The following is a 26,088-nucleotide window of genomic DNA, read 5'->3' as shown; positions in this document are numbered from 1 at the left end:
TATCCCTGATGTTATTCAAACTGTATATTGAGGAAAAGGAAAATTTGAAGTAGTAATTAAAATTCATGGAGAAGAAATGAAAACTTTGAGGTTTGCCGATGACATTGTAATTCTGTCAGAGACAGAAAAGGACCTGGAAGAGCAGTTGAACAGAATGAACTGTGTCTTGAAAGGAGGGTATAAGATGAACATCAACAAAAGCAAAATGAGGATAATGGAATGTAGTTGAATTGAATCGGGTGATACTGTGGGAATTAGATTAGGAAATGAGACACTTAAAGTAGTAAATGGATTTTGTTATTTGGGGAGCAAAATAACTGATGATGGTTGAAGTAGTGAGGATATAAAATGTAGACTGGCAATGGCAAGGAAAGCATTTCTGAAGAAAGGAAATTTGTTAACATCAAGTAGAGATGTAAGTGTCACGAAATCATTTCTGAAGGTATTTGTATGGAGTGTAGCCATGTATGGAAGTGAAACATGGACGATAAATAGTTTGGACAAGAAGAGAATAGAAGCTTTCGAAATGTGGTGCTACAAAAGAATGCTGAAGAATAGATGGGTAGATCACATAACTAATGAGGAGGTACTGAATGGAATTGGGGAGAAGAGAAATTTGTGGCACAACTTGACTAGAAGAAGGGATCGGTTAGTAGGGCATATTTTGAGGTATCAAGGGATCACCAATTAAGTATTGGAGGGCAGCATGGAGGGTAAAAATCGAAGAGGGAGACCAAGAGATGAATACACTAAACAGATTCAGAAGGATGTAGGTTACAGTAGGTACTGGGAATGAAGAAGCTTGCACAGGACAGTGTATCATGGAGAGCTGCATCAAACCAGTCTCTGGATTGAAGACCACAACAACAACAACAACAACAACAACTAGTTAGCTGTATACTGCTTTGATTGTCTGCCCCTGGTATCTGAATGGTCAGCGCAACAGAATGTCAATCGTATAGGCTCGGGTTCAATTCCCGGCTGGATCGGAGATTTTCTCCGCTCAGGGACTGGGTGTCATGTTGTCTTAATCATCATCATTTCATCCCCATTGATGTGCAAGTCGCCAAAGTGGCATCAAATCGAAAGACTTGCTCCCGGCGAACGGTCTACCCGATGGGAGGCCCTAGTCGCACGACTTTTACATTTATTTACTGCTTTGATTACTGCAGGGGCAGTTTTGCACATGGGCTATCACCTGTATTTGTCACACTTAAATCATGGTATGTGACTAGTAAGTGTACTGTAGTAATATGAATATATGCCTTGTTTGTATAAGATCGTCAAGTCAACTGTAACATTCTCTTTAGGATGGTTTGAAAAGACCACAGGCATTCAATACTAGTCACCATAAAAAAATAAAAAATAGATACTTCTCAATGCAACTTATGATGAAGCTACAACCATTTATTTCAATTATAAGACAAGTTGTAAAACAGTTTTTCACCTGCAGCATGCTGCAAGTTTGTAGATCATAGTTTTGTTTGATCCATTACAGAAGATCATGGAGATACTGAAAAACTGAAAGGTGTAGATGCCTGGAGATAGATACCAACTGTCCTGTGAAAGCCTACATGAATAGTTTCAACGACCAGCACTAACTGATATTCTACAAATGTAATAGAATTTTGCTGCATATTGGTTCCACATGGAATGAAAAGACAAGATTAGATTAACTACAGCACACACAGTCAATTAAACAGTCATTCTTCCTGCTCCCAATGGGACAAAGCCCTGATCAATGATACAGTAGGAAGTAACATCTGCTATGCACTTGGCAATGATTAGGAGGGTATATTCCTAGTTGTAGCTTTAGAGATTTATCATAGAGAAGGACTAGGATTATCTTATCAGCAAGCAAGGGTCTATGCTAACAGAATGTTATGATGGAATGTAAAAATGTTTTAGCTAATCCTTGACAGATATTCCTTCTTTCCTATATATTATATGTCTTTGCAATCTCCCTTTCATTCTGTTCTGTTCAGACTCATAGGATGTCAGCTTGTGTGTCATGAGAGATCTATGCTATCCTTTCAGACTGGAATAAAAAAAAGGTTTTCTGCCACCAATATTTATTTCCAGGATACTAAATTAAAGTATCTGTAGAATAAGATAATTCTCATGACATGCTTGCTAGTCCTTCCCTAATTCAAACTGATTAGTAGCCTAACCAACCTCTAAGTCATGTAACAATAAAATATGTATGGCCTAGTTCATGTTAAGTCATTTTGATCCTCTGTTCAAGGCAGATCTATAGATTTAATTTTCATTTATGCCTGATAATATTACTTTTAAGCTTTGCTCACTTGAAAATTGCAATTTATATTTTCTGCAACCTTATAAAACTGATACATGCTTAGAAAAATATGTAAACTGTATATTATGACATAGATGGTACATTATAATCATTTTGTCCTCTAATACAATTACACATTCTCACTATCTTATGTGCATTTTAATTTCCAATAACTCGGAGACAAGATGCTTGAAATTGAAACTTACCATGGCAATAGCACTGTTCCAACCATACACTGCAATAGGGAAGTTGAATGCACTAATTACTCCAATAACTCCCAATGGATTCCACTTTTCAATCAGAAGATGTCCCTCACGTTCAGAGGGAAAAAGTTTCCCAGCAAACATACGGGACAGGCCAACAGCATAGTCACATATATCTACGTATTCCTGTACTTCACCAATTCCTTCTGGCAGTATCTTCCCTAGAAATTTAAAGAAGGAAACAAGTCTGATTTTATAACTGCCCTGATATGCACAACTCATTAACAGTGCTCTGTGTGTGTGTGTGTGTGTGTGTGTGTGTGTGTGTGTGTGTGTGTGTGTGTGTGTGTGTGTGAGAGAGAGAGAGAGAGAGAGAGAGAGAGAGAGAGAGAGAGAGAGAAAGAAAGAGAGAGAGAGAATGCTCAGCTCAAAATCAATATTTGCGAACACTAAGATGAGAAATTATAATAGAATGACATGCCCAGCAGTCATCATAGGTTCCGAAACAAGGAACATGACTAAATAAGAAAACGAAAAATATTAATATTTGAAAGAATAGTAATGAGGAAGATATGGGGACTGCACTTAGATAAAGGAGATTGGAAGAGGAGGAAGAAAGTGGAAACCTATCCCTTGATGCAACAACCAACTATCCTTCAGAAGCTGAAGAGCAAAAGTATCCAGTGAGTCAGAAGAAAGGCAGATGAAGAAGGTACTTGAGGGAAAACCAAACATGAGAAACTCCATAGGATGACCAAGGCAGTGTGGATGGACAACCTGGTAAAGGACTCGGCAGCCCTGGGAATTGATGACATCAGGAGGAAGTGAGGACAAAACAGACAGCAGTGGAGGCAGTTGGTGGAAGCAGCTAATGGTCTGCAGGACCTGTGATTGCTGGGTATGTAAGCATGTACATTTTTTTAGTTAGAATAATGTAGCTTCATTGATCATCTGTTAAGGAAAAAAAATATTACATATCAGCAGAAATTCTAGTTGGTCTCTCTATACAATTTAGAGAATCCTTTTTTCTCATATATAATCTATTGATCGGAGCATGGAATGTCAGATCCCTTAATCAGGCAGGTAGGTTAGAAAATTTAAAAAGGGAAATGGATAGGTTAAAGTTAGATATAGTGGGAATTAGTGAAGTTCGGTGGCAGGAGAAACAAGACTTTTGGTCAGGTGACTACAGGGTTATAAACACAAAATCAAACGGGTGATGCAGGAGTAGGTTTTATAATGAATAGGAAAATAGGAATGCGGGTAAGCTACTACAAACAGCATAGTGAACGCATTATTGTGGCCAAGATAGACACAAAGCCCATGCCTACTACAGTAGTACAAGTTTATATGCCAACTAGCTCTGCAGATGATGAAGAAATTGATGAAATGTATGATGAGATAAAAGAAATTATTCAGGTAGTGAAGGGAGATGAAAATTTAATAGTCATGGGTGACTGGAATTCATCAGTAGGAAAAGGGAGAGAAGGAAATGTAGTAGGTGGATATGGATTGGGGCTAAGAAATGAAAGAGGAAGCCGCTTGGTAGAATTTTGCACAGAGCATAACTTAATCATAGCTAACACTTGGTTGAAGAATCATAAAAGAAGGTTGTACACATGGAAGAACCCTGGAGATACTAAAGGGTATCAGATAGATTATATAATGGTAAGACAGAGATTTAGGAACCAGGTTTTAAATTGTAAGGCATTTCCAGGGGCAGATGTGGACTCTAACAATCTATTGGTTATGACCTGTAGATTAAAACTGAAGAAACTGCAAAAAGGTGGGAATTTAAGGAGATGGGACCTGGATAAACTGAAAGAACCAGAGGTTGTACAGAGTTTCAGGGAGAGCATAACGGAACAATTGATAGGAATGGGGGAAAGAAATACAGTAGAAGAAGAATGGGTAGCTCTGAGGGATGAAGTAGTGAAGGCAGCAGAGGATCAAGTAGGTAAAAAGACGAGGGCTAGTAGAAATCCTTGTAACAGAAGAAATATTGAATTTAATTGATGAAAGGAGAAAATATAAAAATGCAATAAATGAAGCAGGCAAAAAGGAATACAAACGTCTCAAAAATGAGATCGATATGAAGTGCAAAATGGCTAAGCAGGGATGGCTAGAGGACAAATGTAAGGATGTAGAGGCTTACCTCACTAGGGGTAAGATAGATACTGCCTACAGGAAAAGACCTTTGGAGAAAAGAGAACCACTTGCATAAATATCAAGAGCTCAGATGGAAAAACAGTTCTAAGCAAAGAAGGGAAAGCAGAAAGTTGGAAGGAGTATATAGAGGGTCTATACAAGGCTGATGTACTTGAGGACAATATTATGGAACTGGAAGAGGATACAGATGAAGATGAAATGGGAGATATCATTCTGCATGAAGAGTTTGACAGAGCACTGAGAGACCTGTGTCGAAATAAGGCCCCCGGAGTAGACAACATTCCATTAGAACTACTGACGGCCTTGGGAGAGCCAGTCCTAACAAAACTCTACCATCTGGTGAGCAGGATGTATGAAACAGGTGAAATACCCTCAGACTTCAAGAAGAATATAATAATTCCAATCCCAAAGAAAGCAGTTGTTGACAGATGTGAAAATTACCGAACTATTAGTTTAATAAGCCACAGCTGCAAAATACTAATACGAATTCTTTACAGATGAATGGAAAAGCCAACCTCGGGGAAGGTCAGTTTGGATTCTGTAGAAATACTGGAACATGTGACGCAATACTGACCTTACGACTTATCTTAGAAGAAAGATTAAGGAAAGGCAAACCTACGTTTCTAGCATTTGTAGACTTAGAGAAAGCTTTTGACAATGTTGATTGGAATACTCTCTTTCAATTTCTAAAGGTGGCAGGAGTAAAATACAGGGAGCGAAAGGCTATTTACAATTTGTACAGAAACCAGATGGCATTTATAAGAGTCGAGGGACATGAAAGGGAAACAGTGGTTGGGAAGGGAGTAAGACAGGGTTGTAGCCTCTCCCCGATGTTATTCAATCTGTATATTGAACAAGCAGTAAAGGAAACAAAGAAAAATTCGGAGTAGGTATTAAAATTCATGAAGAAGAAATAAAAACTTTGAGGTTCGCCGATGACATTGTAATTCTGTCCGAGACAGCAATGGACTTGGAAGAGCAGCTGAATGGAATGGACAGTGTCTTGAGAGGAGTATATGAGATGAACATCAACAAAAGCAAAACGAGGATAATGGAATGTAGTCGAATTAAGTCGGTGATGCTGAGGGAATTAGATTAGGAAATGAGACACTTAAAGTAGTAAAGGAGTTTTGCTATTTGGGGAGCAAAATAACTGATGATGGTCAAAGTAGAGACGATATAAAATGTAGACTGGCAATGGCAAGGAAAGTGTTTTTGAAGAAGAGAAATTTGTTAACATCGAGTATAGATTTAAGTGTTAGGAATTCATTTCTGAAAGTATTTGTATGGAGTGTAGCCATGTATGGAAGTGAAACATGGACGATACATAGTTTGAGCAAGAAGAGAATAGAAGCTTTCGAAATGTGGTGCTACAGAAGAATGCTGAAGGTTAGATGGGTAGATCGCATAGCTAATGAGGATGTATTGAATAGGATTGGGGAGAAGAGAAGTTTGTGGCACAACTTGACCAGAAGAAGGGATCGGTTGGTAGGACGTGTTCTGAGGCATCAAGGGATCACCAATTTAGTATTGGAGGGCAGCGTGGAGGGTAAAAATCGTAGAGGGAGACCAAGAGATGAATACACCAAGCAGATTCAGAAGGATGTAGGTTGCAGTAGGTACTGGGAGATGAAGAAGCTTGCGCAGGATAGAGTAGCATGGAGAGCTGCATCAAACCAGTCTCAGCACTGAAGACCACAACAACAACAACAACAACAACAACAACAAAAACAATGGCAAAAGAGTTGTGAGTCACTTAGATTCAACCTGATTGGCCAGACAAGTGCCAAGCCCTTTGGTCATGCATATTACTCCCATCACACTTATTGAGATCAAGAAGAAAACCAAAGACACGGAATTAAAAAGTGCTTCTGGGGTTGATAATATTTACACAAGGATGGAGGCTTTATTCTGACAATGTAAGTGCAGTCCTACGCCATATATTTAATTAATCCAAACATCGACATATTAAAATATGTGTGTGTGAAACCACTTTTCAAGAAGAGTCAAAAACTGATATAACAAATTACCACCCAATATCCCAGCTATAAAATTTTTCCAAGGCCACCAAGACCCGAGAGCAATTGATGTTCAGGAGGATTGCTGGTCACCTAAATAGCCACAACATTCTCAGCCAATATACATTTGGTTTCTTGTAGTATGTTTTAATTGTGTGGTGTTTTATTTGTGACATTCTGGTGTTCCCTGTCACTTTTTATTACATTTTGATGCAACACCACTATGTGACTTTCAGTGTTGTAAAAAGCATATACATCTAATTATGTTACAAGATCCAATAATGATAGCTTAGATTTGTTGAAACTGGTAATAGTAATAAAAAGAATTACTAGCAATCTTGGCAAGCTTGATTCTTCGAGAATAATATAACCTTCAGATCGCTCCCAAAGACTGACTCAATATCAATCATACATAATCAGAATCCTATGTGATCTATCTATGGCTTTAGACTGCGTTAGCCATGAAATTGTGATAAATAAAGAAGAATCTTATGGGTTGACAGGCAGGAAACAGGTGGTAAAAATTACTGACAGTAATGGAATTCAATCTTCATCTAAGTGAGCATAGTCAAAACTCGAGTGCCACAAGGCTCAGTGCTGGGACCCTTATTGTTTCTTATATTTATAAATGACCTCCCACTCTGAACCACTGTAGTGAACAAGTTCACACTCTTTGCAGATGATACTTCTCTCCCAGTGGATAAAACAACCAGCAAAAATCTGGAAACCTCTTTTAATTCCTCGACTGATTTAGCTGTAATTGACTCTCTCTGAATGTCAAAAAAACTCATTATATACAATTTCATGTTACACAGAAAGAACAAGAGGACACAAATACAACATATAGTGAACAGCACATACAGCACATGGACTCTACTAAGTTCTTGGATGTGATATTTATAGCAAAGTAGATTGGTCCAAGCATATCTCAGATTTGGCAAAAGGACCTCATTCTGCAGCTTTTGCCTAATGCATAATTGCATCATCTACACATAAGGATGCCTTCTGGATATTTTCATTCACTTTTGTCTTAAGGGATCATCTTTTGGGGCAATCAGCCCCTGGCAAAATCAAGCTTTTCATCATTAAGAGTGGTGATCATCCAAGACAGTCTTGCAGGAACTTTTTCCAAAAAGTACAGGTTATTACAATGACATCTCAGCATATCATCCCCATTGTATGGTTCATTATTAAAAACTACTCTCTTTCCAAAACCAATAGGGCATATCATGGCCCTAATCCAAGATTGAAACAGGACTTTATAGTAACCAGACAAACTGTGCTCTTGTGCAGAAAGGAGCAGTTGTTCAGGTATGAAAGTTTTCAATGCTCTACCTTGAGACATCAGAAGCCTTGCTCTTGAAACACCTAAATTCAAGAATGATTGGAGGAATTCTACTAATTCAGTTACTTTTTTAACATAAATGTGTTTGTGTGTGTAGTTATCGTATTACTGAGGTATCCCTTTTAGTGTAAGCATAAATATGAATTATTTTTTGTTGTAAAGATATATTGTTTTTCAAATATTATGGTATTGTTAATGTCAATGTCTTATACTGTAAGCATAAATATTAATTCTGATGTCTCGTATTCTGTACCTTATTTATTTTCATGCATTTTGTTGCAACATTGGGTGGTATAAAATATTAACATAAATTTGCTGTATTGTACTTTACTGTACCCATTATTGTAAATTTTATGAAAAATTAATGATTGTAAATATAAAAACAATGACTCCTTCCATGTTCTAGCAACTCTAATGATATTATCAACAGAACTTGCAATAAAATAAAATATATTTTTGAGCTCAAAAGTCTCACATTGATTAGAGGTAGCATGATATTGCTTGATAAATTGCCTTACTGAAATTTATAATAGGGTGAAACTAAGTATTTCTGATACCCATCTTGCTTGTAAACACTTTTTTCTTGTTCTGAAATTTTAATAATTTTCAGCAAAAGTCATTTTTGTATTAAATTCCATTCAGTTTTTTTGTGGGTTTAGCAGACATAGAGTCCTGTCATGAAATTACTACATGGATATATCTGAGTAATGAAATTTACATTGAGACACATATCTGTAATTATATTTACCCATTTCAAGTGATACTAATTTTCCAAGTGGTATCAACTTCTCTCTTAGGGCATCACCAATCTGTCGTACAACGTCCCCACGCTTAGGTGCTGGTATATCAGCCCATATCTGCCAGGCTTTTTCGGCTTCCTGTACACACTCATTGTAGTCCTTTATGCTTCCCTGCTGAACTTCGGCTATGGGCCTCCCATTTCCTGGACAGATTGAAGCTATTACCTGCAAAATCAGACTATTGTTGGTAAATGTGCTAGGATCTATACAATTTTTCTGACAAAACTTTATCCTCGAGCTGTGATGGATAACTCTGAAACTTCACAATGTAACAAATGAGGAAGTGGGGGTTGCCAGCACAGTTTGTTTCAAAACAATGTTCGCATATTCCAATACATCACCATAAATTTGTATGCATTTTAGACATTCATCAGTAATGAAAACTTAGACATATATATGCCTACCTGAACAAACAAACCAATAATATTCTTTTGCTTGAGGGCAGATGGATAATGGTGGAGGTGGGAATCCTCAGCACAGAAATGAAAGACTCAATACTTTGGGTAAAAAATGTACTATATGTAGTTGATATAGTCACATCTCAGGTCAGTGAATTATAAACAGCTTTGATTCCAATGGTTAGATCCCATCTCTGAAGTATGATTTTGGAATGTCTGTCTGTGAAATAAATATCTTTTACCTGCCAGAACATCTTCATTGAACTCATAATGATTTTAAACCACAAGTTTTTCATGGTTATTTTCTTTTGCACTCCAGTATACTTCTCACATATTCTATCATTCAGATAAAGAAAAACTGTATATTTGAGGCATGAAGTGGTGAAATAAAAATAACTTATATTATTTTTCTAATGGTGTGCCTTTGCTGAGAAATTAATTTTCACTTTTTCCTCTTGTAAGCTTTTAATGGGTGTGACTTCTGTCTTGCACAAAGCTTTCTCATGGAAAATTCTTCATGTAAGCTGTGCCACACTGGCAACAGTTACTACAAAAACATTTAATGTTGATCAACCAATATTATACAGTACATTTTCACAATAACTTTCTATATCTATATATATTGCAGGTCACCAAACAGCACGCAATGGAAGGTACCCTGTACCACTACTAGTCATTTCCTTAACTGTTCAACTTGCAAAGAGTGAGGGAAGATCAGCTGTCTGTATACCTCCATAAAAGCCCTAACCTCTCTTAGTTTATCTTCATGATCCGTACATGAAAAATGCATTGGTGACAGTAGAATCGTTGTGCAGTCAGCTTCAAATACCTGTTATCTAAATTTTTTCAATAGTTTTCCTGGGAAAAGAATGTTGCCTTCTCTCCATGGAGTCTCAAACGAAGTTCCAAAGCATCTCCATAGTACCTGTGAGTTGTTCAAACTTATAGGTAAAAAAGTAGCAACTCATCTCTGATGTATTCCTTTAAGTCTTGAACAAAAGTATTTTTGTCCATTCACAGTAATAAATTCATATAAAATATTATCACAGTATCACAGATAATAGAGCTCAGAAATGTCCAGGTGAGAACAAATGTCTTTCAATTTATAATTTTGTCCTTAAAAAGATTCCCATGTAGTTGCTTTATATCTCTATAGTATCTGTTAAAGAGACATCTTCCAGCAAAAAGTGGACTCTGATTTGTAGCCATGTTTGTAACTCAGTTTCCCATAAAGGTATCAAAATATCATGTGCAAGGTAAAGGAAATTGTTTGGAACAGTTAGTACAAACAGGAACTAGGACTGATTGCATATTGTGGAAAATACTCTCCTTACTAACCTTGTACACATAGCTGTATAGTGCACTAACCTTGTAAAGGTGTTTACCGGGAAGAAAAGAAAGGTGAACAGGACTTGGAAACTGCTTTTGATTTTTTTGGCTCTTTATTGGAACAGGACCCAATTAAATAAAAATTAGTAGAGGAATAGTAACACATGAAGTTACATAGCTATAAAAATAGATGCAGTGTAAATAATTCCTATAGCACATAGTAGCCTCACAGAACTGAAGGTTTCAGTGAGTGGCAAGTAACAAATCATAAATGTCTAAAATTATACACAGATACAGGAAAAGAAAACTTGGGGCCATGCATGTGGTAGAGTATGGCAATCAGACAACATATGACACAGTATCAACTGTGGTACAATTGCTACTGAGAATTCTGCACGCTTCTCTCTGGAAAAACTCTGGGGCTGCTCCAAGGCAGTATGTGGCAGAGAGAGATTCCTCTACTTCAGTCCATTTTGCTTGCAGCCAATCCATGTCATCTGCTGTTACACTGTAGCATGTCACCACACAGTTTGCTCCCTGCGAGAAGGAAATGGTGGGGTAGGGGTCGGCGACAGTGGCAGTGGTAGTGATGGTGGTGGTGCCACTGGCTGTGACCTCCTGTTCTAATAGTGGTGTTGTGCTGATGGGGTGTGATATTGGCTGTGGAGGTGAAGGCAGAAATGGTAACAACAAGCATCATGGTCCCTGTGGTAGGCTGTAGTGTGAAGTCAATGTGTATGCTGCATATGCATGTGTGGTGATGCTGTGCACAGTGGACCTTGCATTGTCCTGTTGTGAGCCTGGCACTCACATTATGCGTCACTGGGCCATCAGCTGGGGCAGGGGGCAGCATTGCACCTCAGTTCACCGGTATGATGGTGCATGGTGGGGTGCAGGGCAGGGTTTGTCAAAAGAGGTGATAGTGTGCTGATGTGTGGTCAGGTGACATATGGTGGGTGGTGCACAGTTCATCCTGTGCAAATGATATAGTGCCATAGGCCTCTGCTGTGGGCCTCCCATGCTGGTGGGCTGGGTCACATGTTACCACAAGCAGTGCATGCCAGCACTTTGGCTGACACAACCATTCAGTGCCAGAGGCTCAGTGTTTTTGCCTGATGACTTGGGTTATATGGTCAGAGTGGAGGCTAATGCCATAGGGAGCTCTGTCGGCTTGGTCAGTGGGGCAGACAGCAAGACAGCCTCCTCCCTGGGGTTCCTGCAGGCCACCACTTGGATTGGCAGTGCTGGTTGAGACACTGTCACCATTACTTGGTACCACCTCAATCTTGATGTCTGGTGGAACACACGGGCTCAGGAAATCGAGCATATATGCCAGCTTCAGGTAATGGATTGAGACCTTGGTTGTGGTGTTGTGGAGCCACAAGCAGAATGTCATTGTGCCATGTGAGAGAACAGGGTGCAGACCTGAGTACTGCAGGTGGAGGGGAAGATGGCAAGCATCTACCCAGAGCATCACATGCACACATGTGGCTGAGATCTTGGTGTACGAAGGGATGGCATTCACTGTGTCACCTGCAAGGTAACAGGTGCAGGCACATCATTGAGTTGTGGAAATGCTGCATGAAGGCTGGGATGCAGGTCGTGGGTGCCAGACAGTGTGGCTCTATGAAGTTGCCTGGGAGGACAAGCAGCTATTCAGATATGCGCTTGGCGGTGGACAGGCCCAAATCCACCTTGTCACCCACTTGATAACTTAAAGGGATTAGAAGCAGAGCAGTAGATCAACTTGAAAAGAATCATATTAGGGTAGCTTTTAGAGATCTGTGTAATCACTCCACCATGTCATTAGCAACAGGATGGCAGCTTTTTGTGAAGTGCATGTGCATACTGCAAGTTAGCGCAAGATTCTTAAATAAACAAGACATGAACTGCCACCTGCAGTCAATGGAGATGTGGTGGTGGCGGCACCTAAAACATGAGACCCACATGTCTATGAAAGCCTTTGCTATTGTGTTCGCAGTTATGTTGGGCAGAGGTACTGCTTCAAACCACCAAGTGAACCTACTGATGATAGTAAGCAGATACTGGTGGCCATTTGATGACAGCATGGGGCTTTCACTGGCATACGTGTGTGGGAGAAGCAATGATCCACTGGGAGTGAAAGAGGCGATGGGAGCCTATTTAAGACTGCTGGCTGGCATGAGATGCAGGTGTTGTCTCAGTTGGTGCAGTTGTGCTGGATATTGGACCAAACCGCACACTCCTGCATGAATGTGGCATAAGTACCAACACAGGAGTGGGCCAGGCCAAGCAACTGCAGAAATCCAGGGGAAGGAATAGGTAGGCATACTCTGAGAGTGGTCAGTCCTGGCATGGACATTGTACCACATGGGTTCGTGGGCACCTAGTGTTGTGCATGTTTACGGGTTGATACCCACATTTATGTCGCTTTGCACCCATAGGAGCTTGGTGTTGGCAACCTGGTCAGCTGTGAGGGCCACATAACTGAGGTGAGCGGGAAGGGCACATGGTCAGCTAAGGCAATTGATGACTATGTTGTCTACTCTGGCTATGTGCCAGACATCAGTGGGGAACTGCACGATACACTCCTGCTTTCTGAATTGGCGGAGTGAGATCTACATACCTTCTTTGTGGCAAATACCAATTGCCAAGAGGTGATGGTTGGCAAAAATTGCAAATTGGCACCCCTACACTGAGGAGCGTAAATACTTAAACACCTTGTACACCATGAGGAGCTCACAATCATATGTGGCTCTGGCCCCATAAGCTACACTGAGAAAAATGCCAGTCCTACCAAATCCTTTCAAGACATTGTTGCAGGACTGCAGCTATGTCAGACTGGCTGGTGTCAGTGATAACTGCAAGTGGATTAGTGGGGTGGGGGTGTGCCAGGAGAGCAGCTTGCAAAAGATTGTGCATTGTCGGTACAAAACTGCTCGACACTTGTAATGTACAGGGAACAGGCCTGTTGCCTTTTGTGTGGTTGCCATGGAGGGCAACTGTAAACAGTGCTTGCATACTTGCAGTGACTTTAGGTGGTGCCTGAAAAACTTCATCACCCTGAAGAACTTGCAGAGATCCTTGTATAAAGTGGCATGTGAGAAATCAGATACAACATGGACCTTCTTGTCAATGGGGCGAGAGCCTATGGACAATGTCCTGTGCCCCAGGAAGTTGGACTCCAGAACACTGAAAATGCACTTCTCCCTGTTGATAATGACACCAGCCTTCTAGAGGTGAGAGAATACCTCCTGGAGACAGCGTCAGTGCTCCTTGAGACCTTGTGAATAAATCAGGATATTGTTAAAATAGGTGAAACATCTCAAAACACCCAGTAGGATGTTGTTGAGGGAACATATCCATGTCTGGGCAGCTTGTTGGAGGTTAAATGGCAGGAAGAAACCAAAAGGTATAATAAAGGCCATCTTCTCTATGTTTTCAGGGGCAACTGGTAATTGCGTGAACTTTTTTGTACAGTCCATCAGTTTTATCTGCAAAAAAGTATCAAGGATAACTTACGTAACATGGAAACTGAAAGATTCAGTTACTTCAGAAAGTAACCTCTTTTTGACTGTTCCAGTCTCACATTTTGTATGGACTGCAGTTACTGGGGAATTCTAAACACGTAAGCGAGATATTGAAGATACAAATAACAATCATGAGAGAAATGTGTAGAGCTGAACAAAGAGATCACTGTTGACCTGTGTTTAGTAAACTTAATACATGCTGATAACCAAAACATTATGACCACTGCCCACAGTAACACTGGAGCCCACCTGGTGCCGTTGCAGACATGTGATGTGGTTACAAATGTATGTAAGTGGAGCAGAAAAAGATGGGGGATCATCCTAGCAAAGATATATGCTGCAAATGGGGAAATTCATTGAGATAAGCAACTTTGACAAATTATTATGCAGAACCTGTGAATGAGTATCTTGAAAATGACAAATCTGGTAGAATGTTCATGTGCTGCTGTCATGAGCATCTCTAGAAAGAGGTAGATGGACACTGAAACTACCACTGATCTTAAATGGTTGGACGTCCAAGACTCTTCACATAACGTGGGGTTCATAGGCTTGTCTGCTCTGTAAAATAGGATAGATGGTGATCAGTGGCATCTCTGCTGAAATATATAATGCTGGTGCATGCACAAGTGTTTAGGAGCACACTGTTCATTGTTGAACATGGAGTCCACAACAGACCATCCCTACATGTTCACATGCTGACTCAATGACCCAGTCAATTATGAAACCACACTGGTTTCAATTGCCTGAGACTGCAGTCATGTATGTAAGTTGCATTTGCATCAGTGTGTGTGTGTGTGTGTGTGTGTGTGTATGTATGTGTGTGTGAAATGTATGCTAAATTCTGCGTTTGTGCATACCATTAAGCACATTGATAATGTGAATAAGAGATGAAACAAATTCCATTGGGTCAATGGCAAAACAGATGAATAAAGATGAATATGCAATGTACTCAGTCAAATATTCAATACATCACTACCAAAGGGAATATTTATAGGGACAGTGAAGATCGATATTTTGGACCCCATTAAAAGAAACATAGAAAGACAATTATTAATAATTACTGATCAGTTACACTACTTACCTACTTCTTGAAGGTATTGGGTTATGTCTGCAAGAATCATAACAGATCTCCCTCAAAACATAACACTTGGTCAGTCTCAATTTTTGTTTCAAAAGTATCTGTCCAATAAACATGCTGTTTTTTTGTTCACAAGTTAGATTATATAAAATTTAAGTGATGGGACAAAATATTGTGAACTGGTATTCTCTGTGACTTGTCAAAAGCATTTGATTATGCAGTTTTCAGTATTCCCCTAAAGAAGCTCAAATATTATGGTATTAAAAATCTTGCTAGTAACTAGTTTTCACTTATCTTACTAACAGAATGCACAGTGTTGTGGGAAGAAACTCAGAATGGTGCTACTCATTACATGTATACCACAGGGCCAACTTTGGGTCTGCTCTTGTTCTTGTTATATACCATGTGGCAACTACTCACAGAGGTCCAGTGATAATGAAATTCAAAAACATGAATGAGCTTGGTGTGGCACCTGGAAGAGGAAGGTATCCTATCCTGGTGGAAATTATTGATGAGGTTTCTTGTGCGGTGCCATGAGAATTGACCATCCCATGGTCAACAGTACAGAAAATTTTGCTGTCTATTTTACACTGTACAAAGGTTTGGCACAGATTGAAGTTGATTATATATTTTTTATTTTTACTGGATAGGTGCACCCCACCATGAATTCCTCTCCTGTGACAACCTATTCATCTCGCAGTAGCACTTGCAACCTACATCCTCAATTATTTGCGGAATGTATTCCAATCTCTGTCTTACTGTACAATTTTTGCACTCTACTGCTCCCTAAAGTACCATGGAAGTCATTCCCTGTTGTCTTACAGATGTCCTACCATCACCTTGTCAATATTTTCCACACATTCCTTTCCTTTCTGATTTTGTGTAGAACCTCATCATTCATTACTCTATCAGTCCACCTAATTTTCAACACTCATTTTCCACAAATTCCTTTCCCTTCCAATTCTGTCCAGAACCTTCTCGTTTCTTACATTACCAGTCCACCTAATTTTCAACATTCATCTGTAACACCACATCTCAAATGCTTTGATTCTCTTCTGTTTCAGTTTTCCCAGAGTCCATGTCTCACTGCCACACAATGCTGTGCTCCAAATGAACATTCTAAAATTTCTCCCTCAAATTAAGGCCTATGTTTGATACTAGTAGACTTCTCATGGCAGGGAATGCTCTTTTGCCATTGCTAGTCTGCTCTTGATGTCCTCCTTGCTCCATCTGTCATTGGTTATTTTCCTGCCTAGGTAGCAGAATTCCTTAACTTCATCTACTTCATGGCCATCAGTTCTGATGTTAAGTTTCTCATTGTTCTCATTTCTGCTATGCATTTTGATTTACTCTCAATCCATATTCTGTACTCATTACTCATTCCATTCAGCGCATCATGTAATTCTTCTTCGCTTTCACTCAGGATAGCAATGTCATCAGAAAATTTTTTCGTTGATACCCTTTCACCTTGGATTTTAATTCCACTCCTGAACCTTTCTTTATTTCCATCATTGCTTTTTTGATGTACAGATTGAACAGTACGGGCAAAAGACTACATCCCTGTCTTACATCCTTTTTAATCTGAGCACTTCATTCTTGGTCAACCACTCTTATTACTTCCTCTTGGCTCTTGTACATATTGTATATTACCTGTCTCACCCTCTAACTTACTCCCATTTTTCTCAGAATTTCGAAAATCTTGCATCACTTCACATTGTTGAATGTTTTTGCCAGGTTGACAGATCCCATCAACGTGTCTTGATTTTGCTTTAATCTTGCTTCTATTATCAACCACATCAGAATTGCCTCTCTGGTGCCTTTACCATTCCAAAAGCCAAACTGATTGTCATCTAATGCATCCTCAATTTTCTTTTCCATTCTTCTGTATATTTATTAGGGTTATTGCAAATTTTGGTGATATGAATCTCAGTAAATTAGCTTACTATGCCTACTTTCATTCACTGCTTTCGTATGGTATCATATTCTGGGGTAATTCATTGTTGAGTAGAAAAGTATTCATTGCTCAAAAACGTGTAATCAGAATAATTGCTGGAGCCCACCCACGGTCATCCTGCAGACATCTATTTAAGGATCTAGGGATCCTCACAGTATATATATTCACTTATGAAATTTGTTGTTAATAATCCAACCCAGTTCAAAAGTAATAGCAGTGTGCATAGCTATAACACCAGGAGGAAGGGTGATCTTCACTATGAAGGGTTAAATCTGACTTTGGCACAGAAATGGGTAAATTATGCTGCCACAAGTCTTTGGTCATCTACCAAACAGCATCAAAAGCCTGACAGATAGTCAACCAACATTTAAAAATAAATTAAAAGAATTTCTAGATGACAACTCCTTCTACTCATTGACTGAATTTTTAGATATAAATTAAGGGAGGGAAAAAAACTAACTTAAACATTAGTGTCATGCAATATTTTGTGTAATGTAATATCTTGTACAGACATCTTTCATTAACCTGACACGTTCCACATCATTACGAAGTGTCGTATTCATGATCTATGGAACAAGTATTAATCTAATCTAATCTTGTCAGCAACTTGGATGCATGAGCTATTAAACTGATTGTGTGATAATTCTCACACTTGTCAACTCGTACAGTCTTCGGAATTATGTGGATGATATTTCTCCACAAGTCTGATGGTATGTCACCAGACACACATACTGTACACACCAATGTGAGTAGTCGTTTTGCTCCCACTTCCCCCAATGATTTTAGAAATTCTGATGGAATGTTATCTATCCCTTCTGCCTTATTTGATCTTAAGTCCACCACAGCTCTCTTAAGTTCTGATTCTAATACTGGATCTCATATCTCCTCTAAATCAACTCCAGCTTCTTCTTCTATCACATCAGACAAATGTGCCCCCTTTAGAGGCCTTCAATGTACTCTTTCCATCTATCTGCTCTCTCCTCTGCATTTAACAGTGGAATTCCAATTGCACTCTTAATGTTACCATCATTGCTTTTAATTCCACCGTAGATTGTTTTGGCTTTTCTGTACACTAAGTTAGTCCTTCCGGCAATCCTTTCTTTTTCAATTGCTTCATATTTTTCATGGAGCCATTTCATCCTAGCTTCCCTGCACCTCCTATTTATTTCATTCCTTAGCATTTTTAAATATGAATTTATATTAGAAATAAAAAAAAAATGCATTTCACTGTTTTTGGCTACTCAATCCCTGCAGCAGGGAAATAGGAGGTGAAATGTTTTATGAAAATATTTCACTGTGAAAGCAATTTTAAAGTTATATCTATGTCAATTGCTACACAGCCCAAACTGTTAATGATAGAAACCTGAAATTCGGAGAGAGTTTGTATCTTCTACATGTAATTGTTTAATAAGGGATTGTTTGAAATTATACTCGTAAGGGGGTGGGGGGTAATAAGGGATGAGAGTCTTTTTGAAAATGTATCACTGTTAAGGCAATTTTGAAGCTAGAACTACGAAAATTGGTATCTGGTTCCTCAGTCAGAAATTTAAAAAATGTGTTTCAGCAGGTTTGGAAATTCAACCCTTGAGCGGGTAATACAGAAGATGAAAATTTTTAGGACAATATTTCATTATGTTAAAAATATTAAAGCCAAATCTACAAAAATTGGTAATTCACTTCTTGGTTAGAGATAAAGAAATGTGTGTTAGGGGTTGATGTTTCTATGGAGATACCACCACAAGAACACAAAGGCAAGATTAACAAAATCCTTGGACTCCAGTGACCACAACTGCTTATTTGTCAAATGTACATTTGGCAAAGACAGTGCTTGTATGACCTTATTTAGTGTGCAAAGTTTAGAAGGTTATGTGATTTGTTAACAAGATAAAAATTCAGTTAAAGAAAAGCAAAACAAAAATCTATGTAGTCCATACAGTATAAATGAGCAAAGCAGTAGGTGCAGTCCTCAAACTCTGCTTCAGTTTCACATTTCCCACCGCTCCTGGGCACATTATTGTATACATTGCTAACATATGTTAATGTGTTTTATATCCAGTTTCTTCATTCTTAATTGGAGTACCTGGTTTATCCCTATTAACTCACAAGGATAGGTTAGATATTAATAGGGGTGGTGTATCTATTGCTGGAAAAAATTCCATCATTTCTGGAAAGATTGTTACGGATTTGGAATGTGAAATAATTGAAGTGAAATTGAGCATCAAAGATGGTCAAATATAGTAATTCGACAATGTCATAGACCTCCTAGCAACTGTAGTGCCACTAACCAGTTTTAGTGAAATTAATAAGAGCATCAAAGATGGTCAAACATAGTAATTCGACAATGTCATAGACCTCCTAGCAACTGTAGTGCCACTAACCAGTTTTAGCGAAATTAATAAGAGGTGTTAAGATAGCCACCATGGAGTACTGCAATAACAGCCATGGGCTGGTAGCCACAGTGTGACAACATGTGGGTCATAATAACATGTACACCTAAGGATTAAGAGATGGGCTGGCCAGCCACTCTCGGTGGAAAACTGCACTGCACAGTGGTAATGGTAACAGTGTGTGCGTTGATGTTACAACACCAGGGCAAGACTTCTAAATGTATAAAGCAGATGTAAGAAGCAAATATTATAGTATGTAATGCATTTTTAAAATATGATTTTTATCATATTAGGTCTGACATTTGCAGAAGCCATCATTGTGCTGGCTAGATGCAAAGAAAATGTAAAAAAAAAGGAAATAAATGTATCCAACAAATGAATCATCTGCTTGTTGATGATGCAGGTTTTATAAACAGGCCTAATGTAGTAGTTTCAGCACCTGAAAATGTAAATGATGATTTTTTTTTCATTAACAACTGATTCAAAAATGAGCTGTGAGTGAATTTAGGTAAAACACAATACATGCAATTCTTTAACGCACAAGGGCTGACCACACCATTAGAAATAATGCATAAAGATAGATCAAAAAATTAAACAGAATATTTTAAATCATTAGTTGCTCAAATTGATAAGAACCTGCAGTGGAGTTCACGTTACAGATCTTCTTAAATGCCTAAGCTCTGCAACTTTTGTATTACACATTATCATCAGATTTTGGAGCTGAAAATGTCACAGAACTGGTTTACTTTTCCTGCTTACATTCACTATTGTCCTATGGCATCATATTCTGGGGTTTGCAGAACATGTGCATTTGTAGATGCAGATAATATGTGGAGTCCAGTCTACAACTTTTTGAAGACAGCTCTTTAGAAAGTTGTGTGTACTGACAAAATCCTGACAATAAATTACTGCCTTATAAAGTATGTTGTCAGCAGGAGTTCTCAATTTGAAAATAATAGTAATATTGATAAATATAATATTAAAAGGGAGATGATTTACACTCTCCATCATTCAGTCTTAGTGTGGTAAAGAAACGACTCAGGTGTAAAGAATTTAATAGATATTAAAATTAACTTCAAATACAAACTAAAATCATATGTACTTGGCAAATCCTTCCACTCTATAAAAGAGTTTCTGAATTTGTAGCAGTGTGTATGTATGTGTGTTTCTTAAGAGGAAGAGAGAGGTTAAACGTATTAAAGTGTAAATCACTGAAACCATGAAAAAGAAACCTCAAGAAATCACATAAATTGTCAACATGCTGCCATAATTTTCACTGGAAAATTGTATTGTAATTGTGAAGCTGGTTCACACCACAACATAGTAAGAGGTCACAATCATGACCCACAGAAAAAAACTAACAAATTAATTATGCTGATTATGTATCGTTTATATATTGTAAGGTGACTGTCTTTAGTTATTATTTTATTTTCCACATTCACTTTCATGAACATAACTGTCTTAGGAACATACAAAGTTTATACATTATTCACATTTTAAAAATATTATATTTAATAAAATAGTATCTAAAGGATTGACACAGTTTTACATCAACAATAATTCTGACTGACATCTTCTGGAGTGTGCATACTTTATGCTGATGGACCACAGGTGTCCAACTTAAAACAGAATTCCATACTGCAAATGTGAGTGGATCAGTGTGTAGGAATTTCATTGAAATATGCGAGACATTTTAAGAAGTCAAAATTGTAGATAATATTTTTACAGATGTAGCTGATAAGTTGCTCATCCATCAGAATGCCTAGAAATTTACATTTATCAATTTTTTTGCCTCCATACAATAATTCAGCAAGATCTACTTCATCATGTCTGTCTTACTGTCTTTCAGTGTCAGTTTACACATTATAAGATATTTTGTGATCAAAGCAAAGATCTCTTTATTGTTTTGTGTTGCTATCTGTTCAGTACAAACCCCAGCTAATAAAGGAATTATCACTAACATTGTTTACAAACTTTAAGTTTTGTTGCTCTGTTTTGTCATTGGTGAAAACAGACTGCAAAAGTGGCCTCATAATACTTTCCTGTTGGGTCCTACAGCTGAAAAATCTTGTTTATTGATTTCACTGTTGGTTTGTGTTAATGGAGGAAGAGAGAAATTGAACATGGTTAAGTATAAATCTGTGTATGCAAGTTAAACAATAATAATAAAAATTTAACTTAAAAAAATCATGTAAATGGAAGCATGTTGCTGTACTTTTCAAAGAAGAAATGTAGGCTCACTACAGTTGTAAAACTGACTCATTCCACATCACAGTGAAAAGTCATAATTATGATTCACAAAATACATAACTAACTTCATTATTGTAAATAGTGTGGCCCAAAGTTCTCTCATGTGCAGATAAGAATTTAAGAAATCTAGTGCAACTCCTCTTATACCTTAAGTTCATAGTTTGACGAGAGTACTGAATGATCACAGAATCAAGGTTAGAGAAAAATGTAGAACTGTCTGCAACACATTCTTCTACTGTGACAGTCTCTTCATCTCTGAGCAGCACTTACAGTTCATTTATCGAGCCTGTTGAAGACTTAATTCATATGAACACAATTGCTGTCCCATGCTCAGAAATTTTCTTCTTTCCCTTGTACTTACAAGACCCTATTTGATTGTCATGTACAATGCCATGAAATCATGCGATCATTTTAATGTAATGAGTAAGATTTTATTTAGGATAAGGTTGAAATACTGCCCACATATAGTATTTACCTCTTATTTGGTACCACAAGAGTTAGTTAAGAAGTACTTTTTTCATCAATTAACATGCTACCACGGACCACATGCTCCATTCTTTTTAGTGCAGTATATCTTTGGATGGTGTGTAAAGAGTTTAAAAAAAGAAGAAGAAAAAGGAAGAAAGGAAGGAAAAAAAAAAAACGAAGTTCAAAGTGTTGATCAGGATATCATACCAAATTTCCTGTCTATCACCACCAACTCAATAGATAAATTCAGATTAATGTACAGTATTGCAATGTGTACTCTACTACAGATAGTGGAGTATGTAGCCTCTGGTGGGCACGTGGTATCAGGTGTGAACCTCTGCTGTTTCTGCCTGCAGCCTCAGAGCAGTCAACGAATAAAGTCACAAAGGATGGAATAGCTGATTCACAGTTTGAACTGTGGCTGTCGAAGACTGAAATAGCAAGTATCAACAGAAGAGTGTTTTAGATTCAGAAATCAGCAGGGAGGCAAGGAAAGAAAATAGGTTCAGAAGTTATAAAGAAAATAAGAATTATAGCTCAGACTATGCACATTCTTTAACATATGTTATCCTAAACTTAGAAGGGCAAATTATCTCTGGTCTAATGAAATATCCCTGTTACATCAGCTCCTCAGAATCTGAATTTCATATGTTCATTCCATTGTCTTCTTGTTTTCTTCTCTAAAGTCAAGCTTCTAAGTGACTGATTTATTTATCTGTCTTTATCTTTTTCCAGACAATGGAAAATCCAGGATGGAATGTAACAATATTATGAGAAGGAAAGCTGCTACTCAGCATACAGTGGAAATGCTGAGTCACTGATAGACACAACAACTCTTAGAATTATAGCTTTCAGCTATTAAGATCTTCATCAACAACACACCCACCCACCCGCCCACGAACCCCCCCCCCCCCCCCCCACCCACACACCGACCCCCCCCCTCCCCCCACACACACACGACAGTGGTTAGCACACTAGACTCACATTCGGGAGGATGATAGTTCAAACCCATGTCCAGCCGTAATGATTTAGGTTTTTCATTATTTTGCTAAATCACTCCATGCAAATGCCAGGATGGTCCCTTTTACCCATCAAAACCTTTCATTGTACTCATAAAGCATAAAATAATGAAAGAAAAACAATTTCTCTCAGCAATGAAAGACATCTAATTCAGATTTCATGGAACTATATTGTATATCTGATTAGCTGTCATAAACTGCCTTAAATTTCTTTTCATCAATGAGGTACTCGCTGTTTGATTCATTCACTATGTTAACAGAGTACAAAGGTGAAAAGACAACACAGTAGTGGCTCAAGAGTTTTGTAACAAAGCGATGAGCAGTATCAGTATTGTGTGTATCTGAATGTATCAGTTTATATTAAATAACATTAATAATTAAATATTTCTTGGAGAGCTCAGAAAAAATGTTCACTGTGGTTTATGTAAAGAACCAGCAAGTTTGTAAGTGCAAACAATTTTCTTAAAAAATCTGATAAGATGGAGTATTCAAAATTTTTGTAACTGCCTAATCCTAAAAAGAAATAGGTGTTACAGCCATATTCTATTCATGTGGACTGAGTATCATTACTATACATCCCATTTGACCAAGAATGTAGTAATAATTTTCAGCCTAAAAGGTAAAAAAAATTCTTCTGTATGTTGACAGATATGTTTGTTTATAGCACTGTAATATAAAGCAAATATCTCAAAACTCCTTTTTATAGTGGTGCACAGATTTAAATTTTTCTCTTTAAAAGCAGTTGATCATTTTCTGTTTGTGATGTCTCAAAGAAAAACTATTTAGTAACAATTTTCAGCCTAAAAGGTAAAAAAAATTCTTCCGTATGTTGACAGATATGTTTGTTTATAGCACTGTAATATAAAGCAAATATCTCAAAACTCCTTTTTATAGTGGTGCACAGATTAAAATTTTTCTCTTTAAAAGCAGTTGATCATTTTCTGTTTGTGATGTCTCGAAGAAAAATTATAATGACTATTACAAAGGTGTTCACTGAAGACGACACTTCATTGACATGTTGAAGATGTCATCGAATACACTCATACATTACCTCCCCACTAGCAGTCCACTTCCCATTGTAAACTCCTGGGTTTACTTTTTCTAAGCCTAGTTCTTGAAGGAATGAATATGAAGTTTCTTCAATAAGAAATTTTGGTTTTGACATCATTTGTCGAACTTGAATGAGACTTATAAATATCTTCTTAAAAGTCATCACACTGCCAGAGGCTGTGTTCCTCTCTCTGACTGAGCACTTGTGGCATAGGCACTCCAGTGAGCTGTTCAGAGAGGTCATAGGGGTTACTACCAAGCAACTGATAAACAGCAAATAAGATAAGATAATGTACTGCACGAAAATACTGCAGGCTTAAAACAGAATTGTCTTCAAAAGAGACTCAGCTTGTTCTTCAGTGACTTTCAGTTGAAAATTTAATTAATTGTAGTACTGCCATATCATAAGACTGCTAAAGAGTTAACAAAGCTTTGGGCAGTGAATCTGTTCACAAATACTAACACAATACTTTTTGAAGGACTGCTAATTGCCACCATTATTTAATTGTAGACATATGTATAGTGGCAAACAATGAAAAATCAAAAAGGCAAATTTACTGCTTCAGCAACTATATTGAATTCTTGGAGAAGAGCTCACATTAATATTAAAGAATTCACTAATTTCACTGTTACAATTTCAAAATATCTGTTAGATATCTGTTTCTTCTACTGCCAGTACAAGACGACTATATAAAATTGCAAAGTATTTTATATTCAATGGCGTTGATGTCTGAAATGCTTGTTAAAATTTAATGACTTGTTGTTATGAATAAAACGTAATTCTTCTCTCATGATTCTATCTACAAGCTTTTCAGGTTTATTTAATGTTTCTTGAATTAATGGTACCCCCACACTGTTTTAATGTTACAACAAGGTTGTAAAATATGGGCCCACATCTTCACATAATTTTCTGAAAACAAAGAATCAGTCTACCTTATATTCTCATGAAGAAAAAGAAAAAGAAGAAGAAGAAGAAAAATAACTGTTAGATTATACACATACACAAAATTATTTTACACATGTGCAACTTCAGTTTGATTGTTGTTGTTGTTGTTGTCTTCAGTCCTGAGACTGGTTTGATGCAGCTCTCCATGCTACTCTATCCTGTGCAAGCTGCTTCATCTCCCAGTACCTACTGCAACCTACATCCTTCTGAATCTGCTTAGTGTACTCATCTCTCGGTCTCCCTCTACGATTTTTACCCTCCACGCGATTGTAGCCTGACATATTGCTGCAATGGGAAAATGTCAATTTTTCATGATTTTATTAATGAAGATTGTTAAAACAAAGAGTAATCAAAGAAGCATTAAATTTTAATGCAACATATTGCACATCGCCTGCTTCAGTATTCAAGAATGTAATTTGTAATTCTGCTACTTACACACACACACACACACACACACACACACACACACACGGTAATGTTATGTAATGTCAGTAAGTCTATAATAGAGGAAAACACACTGAGCTAAGTTACAGCACAATACTCTGCTACTTATGTAATCAGTTAACCTGTTTGATAATTTCTGTATGTAAAGGTTGACAGTCATTCTTTTATTTATACATAAGATACCAAACTCCCATGAGCCAGAAGAAACTTCAGGCAAGTGCGACAAATCATAGTGCACATTAGCTAAGTAAACAAACAGTCATAAAGTTCTGATTTATTTAAATTTCTAGAATAAAAATGTGTCATTCAAGACTATACTTCTACAAATTACAAATGTAAAGGATACATAAATGTCATTGAATTATAAACATTTGAACCATTAAACATATTTCAGCAGATAATTGTAGAGGATTCATAAATGTCAT

At 37.7% G+C, this 26,088-nt stretch overlaps 1 protein-coding gene across 1 annotated transcript in view; it reads right to left on the bottom strand.

Moving 5' to 3' along the window:
• LOC126350022 (alpha-aminoadipic semialdehyde dehydrogenase-like) overlaps positions 1 to 24,504 on the bottom strand; it is a 59,399-nt gene extending 34,895 nt beyond the window's left edge. The window contains exons 1-3 of the mRNA XM_050002479.1: positions 24,275 to 24,504; positions 8,780 to 8,996; positions 2,503 to 2,720 (exon numbers count right to left, since the gene is read on the bottom strand). Coding sequence (XP_049858436.1) covers positions 2,503 to 2,720; positions 8,780 to 8,996; positions 24,275 to 24,436 — 597 coding nt within the window. The 5' untranslated portion in view covers positions 24,437 to 24,504. The remainder of the gene's footprint in view (positions 1 to 2,502; positions 2,721 to 8,779; positions 8,997 to 24,274) is intronic.
• Between the last annotated feature and the right edge of the window lie 1,584 nt (positions 24,505 to 26,088).

This window comes from Schistocerca gregaria, chromosome 1, assembly GCF_023897955.1.
Source record: "Schistocerca gregaria isolate iqSchGreg1 chromosome 1, iqSchGreg1.2, whole genome shotgun sequence".
NCBI classification, from domain to species: Eukaryota; Metazoa; Arthropoda; class Insecta; order Orthoptera; family Acrididae; genus Schistocerca; species Schistocerca gregaria.
Note: the sequence above shows the minus strand (reverse complement) of the source record. Positions and strands in the feature narration are given on the sequence as shown.